The sequence below is a fragment of the Zootermopsis nevadensis genome, unplaced genomic scaffold (genome assembly GCF_977971745.1).
Source record: "Zootermopsis nevadensis isolate Lab colony 2312 unplaced genomic scaffold, Znev_1.0 Znev_ptg000006l, whole genome shotgun sequence".
NCBI lineage: Eukaryota > Metazoa > Arthropoda > Insecta > Blattodea > Termopsidae > Zootermopsis > Zootermopsis nevadensis.
Genome location: NW_028259138.1, coordinates 4,428,256 through 4,449,496, shown reverse-complemented (window position 1 = coordinate 4,449,496; position 21,241 = coordinate 4,428,256). Strand labels below are relative to the sequence as shown.

General features: G+C 35.6%; 1 protein-coding gene across 7 annotated transcripts in view; it reads left to right on the top strand.

Moving 5' to 3' along the window:
- dsh (Segment polarity protein dishevelled) overlaps positions 1-21,241 on the top strand; it is a 96,390-nt gene that overhangs the window by 60,130 nt on the left and 15,019 nt on the right. For 4 of the 7 annotated variants that reach the window (XM_087343584.1, XM_087343583.1, XM_022059238.2 and 1 more), the window contains 2 exons: positions 610-867; positions 3,076-19,427. In XM_087343584.1, the coding sequence (XP_087199710.1) occupies positions 610-867; positions 3,076-3,269 (452 nt within the window). In that variant the 3' untranslated portion in view covers positions 3,270-19,427. Of the gene's footprint in view, positions 1-609; positions 2,899-3,075; positions 19,428-19,909; positions 19,991-21,241 lie in introns of those variants that run through there. The other 3 variants (XM_087343585.1, XM_022059240.2, XM_087343586.1) reach the window with 2 other exon arrangements.

Sequence of the window (21,241 nt, the reverse complement as noted above, 5' to 3'; positions counted from 1 at the left end):
TACATTGGTGTAATAAGTATGATGTGTTGATATTTTACAGTCTTTGTGTGTAACTAAGCTTCTTACTTTATGAAGAACAAATCAATTTATGTGCCACACCGTCTTAATAATTTCTTACATTGTACTATGGTAGTTTCATATTTTATAGTCTTTATCTGTAACTAAACAAATTTGTACTTCATCAAGAACAAAATGTTTCCTGTACCATACTGTCTTCATTATGACTCACATTTTGCTTTGACCTAAACACAGCATGCAATTTCTATCACACCTCAGTCCTTTGAAACCTAAAACCCATTTAAGTAATATTTTAAAATTTAGTTCCTTCTTAAGAAAACATTACAAAGACTACTTGGTTAATGGTGTCAAGGGAATTATCTGTTTATTCAGAGAAACAAACAAACCCAAAAATGCGCTGTGGGCAAATGCAGAGGTACTGAACATTAAAGCAAAGTACATTTTAGCTTCGACTGTGCGTTAAAGAGTTAATGAACAAAGGAAAACCAGGATAAAATATGCCAAAAGTGATGACAGATTTGACAGAATCCTGCCTTATCATTTAATACTTGATTGTAAAGGAGTAATTGATGTTTCATGTTTTTTATCCAGGTGGCTCCAGTAATGGTTCAGAACCAGTATGCAAAGAAGCTGGTGCAGACCTGGTAAAGTCAGGTAGTTCAGCAAGCGAGAATGAATTGGTGGGTGGTAGCATTGACAGCGGTGTATTGACAGCTGTAAAGCCATCTGGTGGTCGACGGTCTGGTGGGTCCCGATCACGTTCTAGTGGTTCGGAACAGTCAGTAGCTACAGCTTCTACAGCAGGTCCACAGTCTCAACACCCTCTCCAGCAAACACAGGATCTATCCGGTAGTAGGCAGTCCTTCCGCATCGCCATGGGCAACCCTTGTGAATTCTTTGTTGATGTCATGTAGAGTACTTTTGTTTAGCATTTAGGTGCATTACAACCTAATTTCACTTGTGTCCATATCTTTATGCTGGAACAAACCAGTGTCTGGTGGGACTGTATCCATACCATTCATACAAATAGTTGTGCCAAACATATCCACTTTAATTGCTTTGAGACATCACATTACATCACATTACTTAAAAACTCCAGGTTCATATGTGAACATGTTCTTGGTTGAAAAAATCAAAAAAATCATCAGACTTCTTAATAAGAAAAACTTTTGATTTACATACCAGTTTAATATGTTTATTGAGAACATCAAAGAGGAGGAATACTTTACATTGAGAGATCCATTTGATTCCGGTGGACATTGTAGTTTTATATGCCTTTTCAAAATTGAGAGCGTATAAATTGTTTGTGTAAGTGATGAATGGTTATGAACATCCATAAGAGGATATGTGTCTTACTGCAGTTGGCAGCCCAAGAGACAGGTGACGGTCTGGTGATGGTGACAGGGTTACTCATGACATGTACAATAATTTCTGTGAGGCTGGATCATGTGTAATGGACTAATAACATTGAGAGTTTTAAGTTCATGATTGCAGCCAGTGGTGGTTATAAATTTCAAATCCCATACTTACATGAATATAAGCCATGCATTTTTTCTTCCATATTTCCATCCCCTGAAACTAAAGTGCAGCTTATAATCAGAATTTTTTAATAGCATGATAATTGGTCTTTATCATGGTTGATTAGGAAGTGTTACATTATGGTTATCAACATTGTGAAACAATGCAGATATTTAAATCAGAGCACAGAAACAGCTGTTACCATTGTTACAATTAAACAGGAACTGGTAGAGGGGGTGCAATGATGAAAACTTTTGATTAGCCTAAGTTTATAGCAGTAACCATTTAGAGCAGATGTACAAAATAATGTGTGGGAAAACTGTGTTTTTCCCATTCTTTCAGTTGTTATCTCATGTTTCAATGATTTGAAACTGCTGCACTCAAAATTTGCATAGGTGAACTACATTCTTGCTCGAGGGGGGGGGGGGCATGCACTGCATTCTGGAAACATTATTATTGGCCTAACAAACATTAGTGGAAGTTGATACATGATATCGCTTTCTTTCAGTCTCTGTCTTGTTTTAACAGTTGTCACTTGATATATGCACACAGAATCTGCACAGGTGAGCTACATTGTCACTTGATGGAGTGGTAGATATTATTGTGTTCCAGACTTGTTATTCTTGGATAAACAAATGTAAAGAGCAGTGTGATGGTATTGTTACATGAACCAGTACAGTTCTGATGAATATTGATGGAAGTTTATGTACAATTTTCTTTTTCTTTCTTTTTCTCCTTTTAATGGTTTGTCACCTGCAGTTAACATGTGACTACTGTACTAAGAATTGCATTTATATAGGACTGACAGGCAGTGTATGACAGTACACACAGTGTAATTGGTTGTCGTGAAATCACTACAACCAGAATCTTTTGAACTAAAAAGAGTGTAACTATGACTGGTGCTTGAAGGAAAATTAATTTAAAAACTATGGTGTGGTCTGTAAGAGATTTTATTTTTTTCTTTGGCTTCGTAAGTCAGGTGCAGCTTGTATTCACGTAAATGTGGTATTGTATCCTCTATGACCTGCTCATACATCTTACATTTGAAGATGTCTGTCTTCTGGGTTGTTGTGTCATGTAGTCTGGTAGAAATTTACTGACGTTTTAGAGGTCCTTGCTGCCTCCATCATCACCCTGATAATGGAGACAGCAAGGACCTCTAAAACGTTGGTAAACTTCTACATGACGCAACAATCCAGAAGTCAGACATCTTCAGACCCACTGCTGTGAAAACCTCAAATCCTACATCTACATTTGTCATTCCTTAGAGTAATTATAAACTTGCATAACTTTGAACCTTTGTCCTTAGTTTATATTAAAACTTTGACCAACATAAAACTGGTGGTAACATGTGCATACATATATCCCCAAGTTTTCTTCTTTTTTTAAAGTTTCTTCCTTCATATTTGCTGCTCGGAGACACATTAGTCCTGTAATCAGAATCCTTGCTGGACATAACCCAAGGAAATGGATTGGCCATAGTGACTCTATTCCATGGTCACAAAATTAACCTGACAGTCTCTTGACTTCTTCTTATAGGCTTCATGAAGGCTGCTGTCTGTGTGCCTCCTGAACCAAACAGCACTGAAGCACTGAAGATTTGCTTTACTCAACTATACAGCAAGAGTGTGAGGGCATGTTTAGCAGGATTTGGACTATCATTAGTACATATACCATATTATGAAAGAAGCACATACAGAGCACTTTTTAATGAACTTGCGATGCATTTTTAATTTAGTATGTCTTTCACATTCATACCTCCAATGAAGTTATAATTTTTTTAACTCTTCTATGTGAGTTTATAATTACCCTGTGTACACAGTTCACCACAAATTTCTGTTGTTAAAAATGTATTTCTCTCATACTCAAGATCATATCTTTTATTATCCCTTTAGGTCACTTGTTCTATACCTTGATTTAATAATATTTAAAGTTTAAATTTGAAAGTAAAGTCTTTTCCTTTGTTACAAAATATTAGCAGGCCTGAAATATATATTTGTAAAGTAAAAAAATTCCTTTGTTATAATGTTAATCAAAACTCGCATATATGCAGAAAGGCTTTGTTTTCAAAGAAGTGATTGTATTTTTTGGAGTCATATTTCCATATAATTCCTAACAACCCGTTTGTTACACTGTTTGTATTGATCTCCTCATATGCATGTAACAATGCCATTCTGGATTTTGATCTGAATTGGATAATGTGGTTCCCCATTTTACAGGAAGGCTGTAGTGAAAGTAAAGCTATCCCTGTACCTAAGTAGCATGCCCTAAGAGTGTATAGGAGTTGTGTAGGTAATGCTTCACACATTCTAGTAGAACTTGTCACTAGTTGGAGGTGAGTGATCAGTTTTATTGCTTTGACCACTTAACCCTAGAGAAAGCACTCATAGTTCCCATTAAATTTACATGAATTCCTAAGTCGACACACACACACACACACACAACTTTACTGTAGACAGAATTATACCTTTAAATAAGATGAGTTATTTATTATGTTAATAATCTTCATGTGACATGTTATTTTCAAGATGGTTGCTGTCTATTTCTGCTTAGCTGAATGTATGTACAAGTGAAGCATTTGTCACAGAAATGTTATTTTCATACATTTTCTAAAGTGTCTTTTTACATTGGAAAGGAATTAACTGTAAACATCGTCCCCAATATATGTTCATTATCTCAGATACTTCTTTATCTGTTACATTTCTGGCTTTCAAAAATACACATTTAAACCCTGCCTTATTGAAGAAGGATCCTGATATAAACAGAGGGGTTAAGAATTTATCCTAGCTATGCCACGTGGTTGATAGAGAGGATATCTGACATCATTATTGCACTGATATATATATATATATATATATGAAGTGACAATTAAAAATTCCCAGAATGCCTGTAAAAGCTGTATGTAATTACACACTAATGGTTTGCTGTTACTTTTGAAGTAGTCTTCTTACACATTGATACACTTAGTGAGTCAGTGTTTCCACTGTTCAAAACATTTCTGGAACTCTTCTGGGATACTCTTCAGGATGGTCATCGCATGTCCTTGAATGTCTGAAAGTCTGTGGCCTTTCTAAGCAGCCTTCAGTTTTGGAAATAACTAAAAGTTGTACAGGCCAAATACAGAAAATATGGGTGGTACAATTTCAATATCGATTTTTGGTCAGAAACTACAGGACCAACGAGTATATCATGAGCAAGTGCATTGTTATGATGCAAGATCCAAACATCAGGCCAAAGTTCAGATCTTTTCTGTCAAACTGTCCCATGTAGCCTTGCTAGTATTTCCAAATACTGGTTCACTGTTTGACCTTGTTCCACATTTTCATCTGTCTGGCAAGTTTTTGGATGTCCGGTATTGTCTCTTGTGTCTTCCCATCCCTCTTCTATGCCACTCTGAGACAGCCGACTTTTACATAGCATTAGCACCATGAACCTATGTTAACACGTGCAGAGTTTCTTATGCTTCTCCCTAACTTTTCACAAAACTTGATGTTAATGTGTTACTTCAACAATCTGTCACTAATTTTTCCACCAGGAGAAAAATATCCGCTTGTGTAACTTTGCCACTGATTTTACCCTTATTTGCTTCACCAACACAATATGTAACCACAGGCACATTATAACATGTTGCTGCTTAGTTATTACTCAATCGCTACTTGATGTGACATACATACGGTTATTCCAGGAAATTGTCATATCTCGTACACATGCGCACACATGTGCGTGTGTGTATATATAGACGCATCCTATCTGTGCCAGTTAGGACATGCACGCTTACCTCTATTTGGAATCCTGCAGATGTTAGATGCCTGACATACAACCTTCTCCTTCACTATTCCTAATTGCTGGAGCTGATGTTGAGTAGGATAGACCAAAGCCATGACAAAAATAAATTTTACCCATAATTTCTTGTCATGTATGGATTTTGAAGATTTATGTATGGATTTTGAGTATTTACTGCTGCTTGATGTATTAAAATGGTGCTGTATCATCTGTTTATCTCCACTTTAGTGGTTTTCTTTTTTTATGTTTTGGCGTGGTTGATATTCCAGCCTGGTAGTCCATTATGACAAAGCTATGGATGTAGACTGACTGCAAGTTCAAGATGTGACCATTCACATGTACACGTTTGCATTCTTGCACATGAGGAAGTAAAGAAAAATAATTTTGAAGTTTTATGTAGCTATTTCCAAAATATGCATTTGCTCAGTGATACAAAATGAAGGCCTTATCAGTTATGACAATCCAGAATCATTCTGCACTCAAGTGTCATATGAAAAGAGACCACTTTTGTGGTTAAAATACTGCTAACATTGTGTACAGAATTGTACCTACTGGAATTCTTTTCAACTGATAATGTGTTTTGTCCAGGACGCTAAAAATTAATTAGTGGGGGTGGATTAATAATTTCATAAAAAGTATATTAAATGCAATGCAATGGTCTGTATAATCCTCTGGCCAATATATGACAGAAGTGATTATTAAATAATGGTAGTTACTTGTGAATGTGCTCTAGGTTGATATATGCTGACAGGTCTTATGATGGGCAGAAGGAGTTTGCCTCTCCTGTTTGTTTACATTAAGAGTGTTTGATGGTGAGACAGGGCTTAATACTTCAGCTTTGTGTGATAGGAAATAATAGAGGATTTTATGTTAATAATCACTTGATTATAGGAATACTTGTGTCAGAGATGAGTAGTGGCACAAATAAGACAATGAATGGGAATGATCACAATGTACTCCACCCTCGGACAGCATGGGAAGAAAAGTCATAATTGAATGTAGTTATTCCTGTGGACTTCCTTTGATCTGATAGGGCTTAGGTTTTTCTGTATTAGTAAAAAATAGGTGACTGCCAGCATTTTGTCTTCACAATATCATTCACACATTGCAAATATTTTACTGCTTTGCCTAATTATTGACCTCTCCATTACAAGGAATTTCAGGGAGTAGGCCTTTCCCCATTAAAATCCCTTTTTGGTCTGTTTATTGGCCCTCTCATTTCATTTTGCTTATTGCTCTCTTGGGAATATTTTCTTCCGTCCTTTAATATTTCACCACTATTTATTGAAAATCTGTAGTATCATTACTTCGTAATTCATCTGATATTTTTTTACAGTCCCGCTGATCTCATTCATTCTGATGTTACTTATATTAGAAAATGTTTCAGCAGCTTCAGTTTGCCATTATTTATCTTATCTTTTGCCCAAACTTGTAATCTGTATGAAAAAACAGGTCGTGCCATTATCTTACTGAGCTTTGAGCATGCTTAAGAGTTTTATTTTTTAAGATTCTTTTCTTTGTGCTATCCTCTGGAATTGTATTAATATTTTAAAACCTTTATTGTTTTAAATATGGTATCTGGTATTCTAAATAATGAAACTTGTTTACTTGTTCTGTTGCTTCATTTTCTGTAACTATTATATATTTTGTTCCTTTCAGTAGACATTGCTTGTGTTCTTGTTGTTGACATTTTACAACTTTAATTACATTTTTAGTATATTAATAGACATGTTCTTTTATGTAAGTCACATTTAGTTTTGTAATAAGCCATTGGTCATCTGCAAATAATAGGTTGTTCAGCTGCACACTGTTAATAACATTTTTATCAGTTTTCTTCTGCCAATGACATTGTTGGTGTAAATATTAAAAAGAATATTGAAAGGGAACCTTTTTCTTATGCTTCAGTTACTTTTATCACTTGTATATTTATATGTCAAATGATTACTTGTAATTATTTTGGATTTGTACTACAGAGCATTTTCTGACAAAGTTGAATGCTCATGTCCCTTCATGATTGCCTGCCACCAACAGCTCATCTTCAGCTGAATGCTATCACTTGCTCCTGATATAAGTCTAGAATGACTCACACTGAGTACTTTTTATAAATGCTTCTAAAATTATTCACATGAGTATGCATTTATTTCTGTTTTTGTCTTTGATTGAATAAGGCTGTAATAGTATCAAACAGCATGTTAAATATTGATTGTAATTATGAGTGGATAAGGCTGTAGTAGTGTTGAACAGTATGTCAAGTAGTGCATATTCAGGGCAGTTAAGGTTTGATATAAGTTTAACACTATTTTTTATTAATTGTATGTGAAATGTGGTTCTGTTAGAAAGTGTCTAAGAAAATGTAGTTATAAATTTTTCAGTGGAGCAGTTCCAAACACAACTGGGGCTGTAAATTTATTAATAAGGTTAGGTCTACTGACTGGGTCACTTCTGAACAGTAAACTCATTAGAAGTGGTATGTGCTATCTAAAGAAATGGACAAAATAGGGGCTAGGCTAGATTAACACATTCACCTTAACTTGTGTCATTTGGCTTTTCTTTATGGGTGTTGATTGAAGGATAAAATTGCAAAACAAACCCAAATATGCAAGAAGAGTTGAAGAAGAATATGTAGGGAAATATTTTAGAAATTTCAAAGAACTTAGTTTCAACATAACCTTTTTAAACAATGTGTTTGTTGAGCACTTTTTTTCCTCTAGGTAGGTTTCTTTTTGTTCTCCTGGAATGATTCCATTCTCATATCAGGATTAACTTGTAGCACTCAGGCAAAGATAGGCTGTGCTGTGAACTTTGTAAGAAGGCACACTGTAAAAGGTGTGCACTGTTTTTATCAAGTGGTTTGGCAGACCTCTCTTTTTGTAAGTTGTGCCATAACTTCGATGGAATTATTTTATAAAATGCCTTTTCATAATGTACAAATAGTACATGGGTTTCAGAATTACACTGTGCTTATTTTCTCTGTTACCTTTTATAGTAAAGTATTCGGTAGTTTAACAGCCTTTTCTAAAACTATGGTGCTCTTGATAAACACATGTTTTTGTAGTAATTCGAATTTTGCTTGGGACAAGTGCCCTCTTATCTAGGGAGTGGGAACTTTATTTTATTCACATATTGTGTATTTTTTTATATCCATTTTTGTATGTTTTGCAAACTTAAGTCTTGTCGATTGTGATCATCTGGGTTGTTACCTCTTGAGCTCTTATAGATGGTTACCAATGTTTTGGAATCTTGATAACCACCTGCATGACCACGTGGTGTCAAAACCGAGAAGACCATAGTTAACATCTTTACCATTACCAATGTGAGAACCTTGAACTTTGCCTTGTCTAACATGTCGCACATTATTCATTGACTTACACTTTTAAGGTTAAACACCACTAATGCTAAAATTTGCCTGTGGATGTGGTCTTGAGCCAGTTTGATCCACATATTATGGAATGTAATTGGTACAGATGACTTTATAAATGTGAAAGGTCAAGTGGTCCGTTTCACAAGCTAATTTGCATTACTCTGAGGATGACCCCTGGATTACAAAATGTTGATAGTGCATTTCACTAAGTTATGTAGTGCAGTGTGGATTCAAATGTTTTTGTTAATGACAGTATTGGCAATAAGACATATTACTTTGCTTTTCTCTGCTTATTTCATACATGTGCATGTTGTTATTTTTATGCTCATTGATATAAATGTTGCTCTTGGAAGGCATTAGCAGTGTTACACCATTTTTAACACCTGTTGTAGAATTTCAGACTGTGCAAAAAGTAGCACAGATCTGATTTAAAACTTACCAGATTTACATTATCATGATGTTGAACTGTTCATTGTAGTTGCATTGTAAATTGGAAAACACATAAAAAGGTTTAGTGTAATATCTTGGTGCTTGCGTTAGTTCTTCATATTATTATCCACCTCATTAGATACTTGCCTTGTTCTGCAATTGAAACCATTTTCTCTTTCTGGTTAAATGCTGAAGCAGTAAATTGATAATAGTGATAGTGTTATCTGTATGCCCAAAATGAATGCAGCATTTGGTTTTATGATTGAGAGGTCACTTTTAGGCTTGCTTGGTACTATTGGTTTGAATCACTGAAATTAATTATGCTCTGTGCATGATAATGATATTGTCATAAAATTTATTTATCCTATTTTGTTTCTGTGTGTTATTCTTGTTGATTTGTAGTTCTTGTATTGCAGTAATCTTTATGCTATGCTCACTTTGTAGAAACAAATGACAACTAACCACACTTCCAGCATGTAATTATCTGACCTTGAATCGCTGCATGATCAGGCCTCAGCAGTGTTGTCAATCATACAGTAAAATATTCAAATATTGCCCTTACTTTTTGAATCCTCTTCATATTATGACTAATTTGTACTGAATTATGTAATGGTTTTACCCATCCTTAACAAGCAGATTTCTTGGTGTTACCTTGTTATAGACCGTACTTCTTCCTTCCACTTGTCATTTATGAAACATCCACTTGTTTTCAGACAGGATACAGAAATGCTTTGCGCAGAAAACAATATAAACATACTTTTCTAATCTTTCCTAAACAATAACAGATTATGCCATTTTGGAGTACACATGTTTTCCAGTTGCATTCTGTATGATTTTGAAATCCTCATTGGTCTTTACATTAAACCAATCTGATATGAAATTTATTGTTAACTTTATTACTCGACAGTAGTGAGATATGAAGTTACAGACTTCGCTGACATACCTAAATATATGTTGATACCCCATATAATGCATGCAGTTGATGAAACATTGTTACTGAACCGTAGAGTCAAGTAATTTTTAACTTGCATTTCACTAAATATGTATCATATTAAAAAGTGTCAGACTTATAATCTTAAAGAGATCAATGTTCTATTTTGTATACCAATTTTTCTATCATGAGCCATTATGAAGACTTGGCAGTCTCATTTCAGCTTCATGCAGATTTGACAGCTTTCACTGTAATCTCTCCAATACCAAACTTTATTACTGAAATTCAAGGAATAATTTTGGAGATGAAACGTATGAATGACCAGACAGATTAATTTTTCCCATTATGCTTTCATTTTATTCATAATAAGCAAGGAATGCATTCCTTCAATTTCATGATCTGGAGCTGTACATATTTGACTCTCATGTATATCCCATATAAAGTTGAAGTTGTAAGGTGCAGCTACGTCTTTTATTAATTATTGCAAGTCAGGGATGAGCCGGCATAGCTTAGTCAATATAGTGACTAGCTATGGACTGGGGTTCGACCCCTGACAGGGCTGAGGGTTTTTTTCTCTAGCCTCTGCATCCAGACCGGTTCTGGGGCCCACCCAGCCTCCTATCCAATGGGTACCAGGGTCCTTTCCTTGGGGTAAAACATGGCTGGGGCTTGATGCTGACCATCCACCCCCATCTAGTGCCGAGGTCAAGAATGAGTAGGATCTATACCACCTCTCTCCCCTAACATGGCCTATAGTGGGACAGCTTTACTTTACTTTTTATTGCAAGTCAGGGATTTAACAATTTGAAAATGTGTCAAAGTAATGGTATCAATGCGTGTCCATGAAGGATTTGAGGTTTTCATGGTTCTTGCTGGCTCCATCTCATCACCCTGATGATGGAGGCTGCAAGGACCTGAAATGTTGGTAAACTTCCACTAGACTACATGGCATTACAACACAAAGATAGCCATCTTTGTCTGTCCATTTGTTTGTTCCTCTGTAATAACTTCTGAAAAAGTATTGAGTTTCTTCAGAGTTGATGTTGGATAAATTTAAGGTATACTTGTAAGTTGTATTAGTAAAAATTTTGCACATCAATTGGTTACTGAATTATATAATTAATTATTTATAGTTCTTGTTAACCTCACCATATAGGTTGAAGAATTTGAAGGACAGTAAACCTTATATGTTCTGTCCAAAACTTAGTTCTTTTTTAACACACTGTCCACCATATCCTCATGTGTGGTGTTGCTTTGTAATAATCCTTGATGGCTTTACATTATTTTATTCTGGAGTGTTGTCACCAGGAAGTATTAATAGGCCTAGACCATTTTCCGCGTGATAGATCATTTAAGACGTCTGTAATTTCTACCCCTATACAATTTTGGACTTTTGTAGATACCATTTGAATCACAGATTAAATTTCATTACTGTCCTAAAAAATATACTAATCATGAATAATTTTTGTCTTTTAAAATAATGATGTAAGATGAACCATGGAAGAGGTGCATTGTGTAATATTTGGATGTTCATATATAAGTGGTGTCACATGTATGGTTTTTTGTATACTGCATGTTTTTTTAACTGTATCTTATAAATTATTTTCAGCAGTTTCTTGTACTTGGGTACATAGTAACTTGCTTCTTGTAAAGAAATTGATGACAAAGGTTCAACTCTAGTGGGGGTAAAAGTTTTTCTCATTGCTACCTTGTCCAAATTGACTCTGAGTCCAGCCTCTTATCCAGTCAGTAATGGGGATTCTAACTATGGGATGTATGGGGTCATAGTATAAAACTTACCACTTTGTTTCAGACTCTTATAATATGTGGAGCTTTACATCCATGTGTCGTGTATGTATGGTCTTTTTGGCATTTTATTTTATTAATGGACAACTTTCCTTCACCTTTTTATGAGAAGAAGCTGATTTTTGAAAACGGTGTATGTTTGTGATGTGGCTTATTATAGCCCTTTTAAAAGATTTTATGCTGTTAAGTGTAATAGTATTGTATTTTAACAGCTCAGCTTTAAAATTATATTTGTGAAATATATGTTATCCCTCTATTTCAGACAGTTGAAACTTACTACTCTCAGAAAAGTACCACATTTAATGTGAAGTATTATAAATTATATATTTATAGAAAATTGTGCTTATTTAACAATTTCCTGCATAATTTTCACATCCAAATTTTAAGACTAAGAGATTAATATTAAAAATATGACAGTCAGATACATAAATAAATAAACTTTCATATATTTATCCCACGCTTTGAGATATTTTTTGTCGTTTTACTGTCTTGGAATTTCTGCTTGAATGTTTAATATTCCATTAAACCTTTTCTATCTTTAGGCTTTCATCTTACATGTTAGGATATTATTCTTGACAGTTGAGTTCATGAATTTTTAGTATGTTAAATTGATTACAAATGTCCACCAATGAAAGTGTTTCTTTGTTATTTTGAAATGTTCATATGAAGTTTAGCAGTTTGAAGTGTGTTATTTTTACACATGCCACCCCAGCAGATCAGTTTTGTTTAGAATTTTGAAGCAGACTTGCTTATTGGACTGGAACATAATTTTCAACCCAGCAGCACCAGTTGTTTAATTTATTTATGTATTTATTGTAAATTTAGGATTATTGGACTGAATCTGATAGTCTGACAACTTTAGGCAACTGAATAGCTTGTTGGTGGTAGAATTCACTGTTGCTGACAAACCAGTGATGTTCCAGTTCACATCACCTAACAGCATACTTAAGATTAATTTTAATATTTTTCTTCTGTTAATTTTCTTGTTTCCCAAGTGACTGCTTTTGAAAATATTACCCAAAAATCCAAGAGTAGGATACAAATCATTAAGTTACTTATGTACTTTTTCATTAATTCATATATATATATATATATATATAAGCTCTAAAGTACTTTCTTTTGCAACTTTGGGGTAAAACACATTTCAACATGTTTGTGCTTCTCAAGAGTTAAAGGATTGTGTTATTGTACAAAAAGGCAAAATAATTGTATGATACATATAATGTAGTATATAGATGAACCAGTAACAACTTTTGTCTGTTGGTTTTCGTGGCTTTTGTTCAATGTATAACATTGGCTTTTGGGTGAGAGCTTCTGTGAAAGTTTGGTGTTAACCAACATTTCAACAAACATTACAATTGCCATTTTCAAGGTGGGTATGTGGTCGAGTCAGTTCATATGACCTTATATAGATTAGACATTGGATGGTGAGATATATTTGATGGTGGAGCAGAGGAGCAGGCTGTTGTCCAATGGAAGAGGAGCATGTGGTTCAGGAAAGGAGGTGACAGGAATGTGGGAGGAGGTTCTAGTGCCGTGTTGGATGGGAATGGATTTGCAGTGATAAAGAGGAAGGGGGTGGCTGCTGTTCAATGACCACAAGGTTTGGAGAGATAATGATGGACCTGCCCATTTGAGGGCTCAGTAGGTTTGGTGGTTTGGGCATAAACAAGTATAGCCAGGCTTTGCTTAGCCTGTTGCCTGTCGCCATCTGTAGTTGAAGTTTTGTGGGTGCTTAGAATCTTGGTTGCCTCCCTGATTATGCAGAGACAGTAGCTGTTAATGTTGGCAGTGACTTCTGTTTTGTTCAAGTCAATGCTGTGTCTGGTGGCTGTAGAATGCTTAACTACTGCTAATTGCCGGTTGTTTAGTCTGGTGTTAATATGATGGCTGGTGTGTCTGTTGTACACTTTGCCACAGGAACATGGGATCTTGTAAGCATGTGATATTTGAATCGGGAGTTGTCTGTCTTTAACAGAATTGAATTTGGAGCTCATTTTGTTAATTAATGTCTGTACCATTTTAATGTAATGTTTTTGCCTATGGAGATACAATCATTGTTCCCTTGGATATATAGCAAGTATGTCCTGTGGTTACTGTGTTTTTTGTGGTGCTTCTTCTGCCCAGTCTGGATTTGGATACTCTCTTGGTATCCTGCATGGAGTAGCAGTTGGCTCGAAGAACAGCTCTGACATGTAGTTGAGGCCTGGCTGGCCTTGTTGCAGATAGTGTTTGTTTATCCTGGTGGTGGTGATGGATTTCTTGTGAGCAGATGTGATGCTGCCAACAGTCTGTGGCTTTGCTGTAGATGGCATACCCCAGTGAGATGACTGGGTGTTGGTTGATTATGACGTCCAGAAAGGGCAGTTGGTGATCCCTTTTTATTTTCATTGTAATCATAAGGGTAGCTTGTCCATGTGGCCAAATTGCGAACATATCGTCCACATAAAAATGCCATCATTTTGGTTTCTACGGGCTGGAGTTGATGGCTTCTGCTTTGAATGCTGTCATGAATATGTTGACCAGGAGGGGGATAACAGGGATCCCATGGCTACATCATGGACTTATCGGTAGAATTTTCCCTCGTGTACAAAGAAAGTGGCGTTTACGCAGTGTTCTGCAAGGCTGGAGAGATCCTGTGGGAGGTCTGCTGCTGTTATATGCTCCCAGATTATCTGTAATGCACCCTGTACAGGAACCTTTGTGAGAACTGATTAAATGTCAAAGCTAATGAGGATGATATTCTCTGCGAGTGTGAGTTGACTCTGAAGCTGCATGAAGTGCCATGAGTTCTCTATGTAGGATACTGAGCATCTGGTAGTTGGGAGGAGTATTCTGTGTAGGTATCTGGTGAGTTTGTGGGTCAGGGTGCCTGTAGCACTGACTGACTGACTGACTAACTGTAGGTTATAATGGAACATCAAGTTTGTAGATCTGTGGGAGGACACAGGAAGTAGGAGATATGGTGTCTTCGACTGGGATGGAGGATTGTGGGATCACTTTTTTTGTTTGTCTTTCAACCTGCTTTATCAGGTTGCAGTTGGTGAATTCATAAGTGAGGTCAGATAGGATGATCTGAATCTTTTTTAAGTAGTTCAAGCATTTCAAAATGACAGTGGTGCTCCTGTTGTTTGCCAGTATGATGTAAATGTTATTGTTCTCCTGGAGTTCCCTCAGAGGTGCTCTTACTCATTTGGTAAGGTTGGGTTTGGATGTGTATGGCCATGCCCACACATCTCCAGACTAATGCAGAAATGTGACATTCAAACAGTACATACATCAGTTAACAAAATTACTTCCAAATTCAATTCCACCAAAGACAAGCAACTTCTAACTGAAAAATGGGTGTTTACAAGATCCCATATTCCTGTGGCAAGGTGACATGGGATAAACTGACTGCAGGATTACAAAACACATGAGACACCAGATTGGGGAACCAATGATCAGCAGCAGCCAAGTATTCTACAGCCACCAAACATGGCATTTACTTTAAAAAAAAAGTCAATTGCCAACATCAGTAGCTATGTTCCCACATAATCAGTGAGAAAATCAAGATATCTAAACACTCATACAATTTCAACCACATAGATGGCTACAGGCTTAGCAAAACCTGGTGTTACCAGTTTACCCCCAAACCACCAAACCTACTGGGCTCTGAAAAGATCAGGTCCCCCATCACCTCCCCAAACCCTGTGGTCAATGAACAGGCACCTCTCTCTTCCACTTAATCACTGCAAATTCTTTCCCATTGAACATGATTACAAGAAGCTCCTTGTCACCTCCTTTCCTAAATCACATGCTCCTCTCCCATTGGACAGCAGCCTGCTTCTCTACTCCATCAATTAGTACCATGGGATTTAACTAGCGTTCCACTGCCTACTCCATGTAAATAAGGATTTCTGAACTGGCCTCATCTCACACCTACCTTGAAAATATCAACTTCAATATTTACTGAAATATTGGTTAATACCAAACTTTTGACATGGCTGTCACTGAAAAGCCAAAGTTATACAGTACTAATTTTGAAGGTGATTGTCATACGGGTTGTAGTGCCATATAGTCTGGTAGAAGTTTACCACTGTTTCAGAGGTCCTTACTGCCTCCATCATCAGGGCAATATATTACCGTGTGTGTGTCATTTTTTTAATATAATGGCACACAATTCAACAAAAATCCTAGATTTTAGAATAGGCAAGAAGTCATGGGATTACTAACAGTGTACTTCACAGTTATTAGTTATATCAGGAAAAACAGATATAGTTTTAAAAATACTTCAGATGTAATTTTGAGCAATTAGTAAAATCCCTTCTTTTTGCCATCTCTCCTCCTGCAGTAGGTAAGAAGTCACACTGTAGGTAAGAGAGATGGATTATGGAAGAACAGAACAAGAACAAGATCCATTCAAGGCACTATAATTTTTCATGTTTTATATCTGTTACAAAACTAATGATGTGAGGATAAATAATAAGTGTAGGAAGAATAGAAATGAGAAGTAACTTGTAAAACGTTGGAACCCTTGATTGTTGCCAGTGAGCTGTTTGTATTGATAGTCTTTTCTGTAGAAACACTGCACGCCACTAGTACTTTGTAAATGTTATTGGGTCCAAGAAGCATGATTGGCATGTCTGATCATCCTAGAAATGAAAACGAGCATACATCCATAACCAGAACTAGTAACTGCTTTGCATGTGTTGTCTCTTTGTCCATTGAACCAAATGAAAAACTGCTTTATCTCTCCCCCGCAGTTGGCCATCCCTCCTAAAATGGTAGGACAGATGCTGCACCCTTCTCCAGACAAACGTGGCAGAACAATATACATCTAAGAATACCCCATGTCCACCAACCCAATTTATCTGCAGTCATGATGAACATGTGGGATGAAAATAATGTAGATGAAATATGAAAATTTACACTTATATACAACAGTTTTGCATGAAATTAATTTCTAAATTGTGCATAACTGTCATCTGTCCTTGCTTTACCTAATGTTGTTACTGCTTAGAGTTAGCTTTGTTGTTTAATATTGCTTGTATACTTTCTTCGAATCTGGTTTTAAAAATAATAAAGGCAATACAAATTAAGCACATTTGACAACCATATGACTAAAGACATAGGTAACAGATAAAACATTCATTGTGAAGATTTTATTGTGTTTTTATTATTTTGATGTGGCTTGTTAATAAATCCAACATCACGACATATTTACATTAGGAAATTGCACTGGCTTGGTTAAGCAGAATAGTGGAGAATGTATCACTTGATGACTACGTGACAGTTGAAATATGCGGTTCGAAAGGTTACTTCAGTAAAATACTGCAGTAATGATTGACTAATGCTTAATTATATAATATTGAATGTTAGGAAACCTTATTTAAAAGAACAAGGTTAAATATTAGTGTCCTAAATTTTATCAGAATCTTTCCATTCCATGTTGCAGTGTTTTTGTATGAAGAGAAAGATGGCAAAGACAAGTGCTATACATTCCCTGTCCACCCAAAGAGGCCTGAAAGTAAATAATTTTGTTTCAAAACGTTTTACTGCCAGTGTTGTCTTTTAACTGAAAATAGTCCTAATTCTGTACTAATTTATTTGTAAAATAATAATTGAAACGTGTTTTCCTTTTCTTGGAATTCAAAAGATATGTGTCTTGTGACAGTCATACTTCAGGCTTGTCACAAATATGAAGGCAGCATGAACATCATGCTGCAAAAGCGAACTTTTAATATTGCTTCATTTACAAGGATAATACTGTTTTATGAAGTGCAGAATTTGTGAGTGTTTAGCATCATTTTAGGTGTCATGGAGGACTGAATGAAAACAACAGATTTTACTCAGGATAGTCAGCTTTAAGTTAGGATTTGAATCAAGTATATAAAACAGAAGTAGGCTGTACTATAATGTGAGGTCTGATGAGCGACATGTTAACCTCTGCTGTTAGGACTTCAGTAAAAGATGATTGTGTTCTAAAATGATTGGCTACTTGATGTGTTACTGATGATTGTTTAGCGTAAAAGCCTTTCTTCAGAAAATGTTCAGTTATGATGTAATAATTACCAATGCACAGATCTGTCTTGTAGAATGTTTATTGGGCTGAGAGAATATTTAAGTCTCTTTTGGGATATCACTACTGTTTTTGAAGATGTAATTGTTTACGATTTCATAGTTTCTAAGTATAGCTGTATGTTGTACTATCATAGTTCCTGTTCTTGAATTGTGTTACATTCTGTGTAACTTTTTTTTTTTTTACTTCTTGAATTACATTTGCTTTACATATTGTTTTGATAGCTGCATGTCTCAGAATCCAGCATTGGTGTTCCATTATGTTTAATATTTGATCTAAAGAAGTTTAACCTAAATTGTGCAGAAAGATTATCATCTTATGCTGCTCTGCATTAATGGGAGCTGCATTACCTATGGTGCATGCTATTCCATTTACATGGATGCTTATAAGTTAAATTGCTGCACAAGAACCAATAATATCAAACAAATTTCTAGCCATAAAAAAGATGTAAGGGAAAAATTGATTTTCATTAATTTTCATAAAGTGTTTTCTGATCTACTCTTATAAATATTGCATACAGTTGTATTGTTAATAAAAAATGTTGGAAAGTTCCTTGGGAGGATCACATTGAATGGCACATATGGTGCCTGAAAATCTGTACTGTTAGGAAGTCATAAATACAAATATGCAATAACTATCACAGTTGAAATATATTTTGATGTAGTCAAGAACACGTCCTGAATAAATTATTAGTTTATTAATATAATCACCAACTGACAAATGAAATGGAAATTAATGATATTTTAGCAGTATCATTAAAAAGTTTCATTTTCTTTTCAATTTATGGGTATTAGGTGCTTTTGAACAACTGAATAAAAGTCATTTGTTGAATATAAATGTTTGGTACATTAGCATGACTATATTTTGCCTAATTTTGTAATATATTTTATTTTAGTGCTGGCTTTTTTTTTGCTTTCTTTTTGACACATCTACATTTTGTATTCTAAAATTTCCCTGCCATTGGAATCTAATCAACCATGCTTTTTTATAAGAGATTCAAACGTTAACTAGAATGGCCAACAATTTTCTGTAATTTTATGTCTTCTGTTTACTTGTTCTTAAGTATAGCATGTTTTCTGTAAATAATTTATATGAGAAGAAACCTCTTTGGTTGGTACTTCAATATGAATTTATTCATAGTAATCAATTCTGATGCAGCATTTCTGTTCCATTTTATTATATTTTGTGGTATTCCACTAATGCAACAGTTGAAGCCAAAGGCCAAAATAGTCACAGGAACTTTAACTAGGATGATGAAACATTTTTAATAAGAGGCAGTTTGTTTTCAATTCCATTTTAAAACATCAAAGGATATGTTTTGTGGTTCAAGAGTTATTTTATGTGGCCATTTTCTTTCATTCTTACAAACCTTGTTTTCTTCCATCAGTTAATTGCCCTTGTATATATTGTGATGATTTTTTTCTGCTATAGTTATATTTATTTATATATATTCCAGTATCAGTTTATAGATGTCATTTGTGAATATTATACAAAAATAGTCTCAAGAGAGAACTATTATTTTTTTAATTATAGTTCTGATCAATATACTCGATTTCTGTAAAACAAATAGTTCCTTTTTTTGATTTTATGCAGTCATATTATGGGACATTCCATATTTGTTCTGTAACTTTTATGGTACTTATAGTTAAAATTCTACATGTGTTTGGTGTAATTTTAATAGTATTTTTGGCTGTATGCTTGCCAGATACCACTGAATAATTAAAATGTTTGAATGAATATGGCTCCCAGCATATATTGTATGAAACAATCAGGTCTCAAACATATGTGCTTAGAAAATGCATTATCCTTGTCTATCCATATCCTTGGTGTATCTCCTTAAACTAATTTCCTAGTTGTACAAGAATTTGTTAATAATGAATGATTTAAATTGCATATTGTTTTCAAAGAAGGTGTGCTTCATTGTAGCTTAAGAACATTTTCAGTATCTGAACTTTTTAACTTGTAAATTACACCATATCCTTGGTGTTTCTGTTGTCAACAGTGCGAGGGCAGCACCTCCAGGCCCCAACCCAAGATTCGTATTGCCACATTCACAGCTACAACTCCAAAGATGTTGAAACATGTGAGTTTACTTTTGTTACTGTGCATTGTTACATGAGGCATGTCACACTTAATTTATGTAGGTCTAAAATCAACATGTAGTCTTCTCTGTGTCATTTGTTCTGTTTGTTATTTTTAACGTATGATTTTGTTTCTTGGCTTGGCGAATGTAAGTACTGGACCTGATTCCTTGTTTTCTGCACATACGTACAAATTGTTGATCTTGGTTTCTTTGTGCATTTTACCTAGCTGATTGGTGTATATCAGTGGTTCAAAACTGTATTATCTGTTTAACTCATTCTTAAAAATCAGAATGTTTAGATGCTGGCCTAGAATTTTTTTGTGTGTGGTTTGCTCCTTTATTTATTTATAAAGAGTTTCTCTTTCATATGCCCCTTTTCCAGCCTTCTGCTTTACTTTGGCCTGTCTTTTTTACATTAAATTTCACAAATAATTTCTTTCTTTAGAAAGGAGACTGGTTACACATCTGAGTAATGCAGTTGAAACATACGAGGTGCGATCGGAAAGTTTCCAGACTACACCTATAAAAACTTATCTCAGGTATTAAATTCATCCATCACCCTCGAAGTAGTTCCCATGGGAGTGAACACAACGATCCCAGCGCCGCTGCCAAGCCTGGAAGCATCCCTGGAAATCTTCCTTTGTCAGCCTGTCAAGCACCATCTGCGATTCTGCCTGAATCTCTTCTATCGTCTCAAATCTCCTTCCCTTTAGCTGAATTTTCATCTTTGGGAAGAGGAAGAAGTCACACGGAGCTAAATCCGGAGAATAAGGAGGGTGCGGGATGACGGCCATGGTGTTTGAGGCCAAAAACTGCCGAACTTTGAGGGCGGTGTGCGCTGGCGCGTTGTCATGATGCGTCGCATGTGGAGTTCTTCCTTTAGAATCAGCTGACAGGTCCCATAGCCTATCCCAACAATGTCGCACAAGTCGTTGATGGTACGACGTCGATCTTCGTGAATGGCCTGCCGAATCTTCGTAACATTTTCGGGCGTTGTGCTCGAAGATGGTCGTCCAGAACGCTCGTCATCATCGACAGAGGTTCGGCCATTTTTAAAACGTGAATGCCACACAAAAGTTTGTGCACGACCCATTGCAGACTCCCCAAATGCTTGCTTTAGCATTTCATAGGTTTCCGTAGCCGTTTTGGCGAGTCTTTGGCAAAATTTGATGCACACGCCATTCCGAAATCGCAGGAGGGTCGGTGTAATGCACTACCAAAACGCCCGTAACTAAGAAACAAATGCTAATT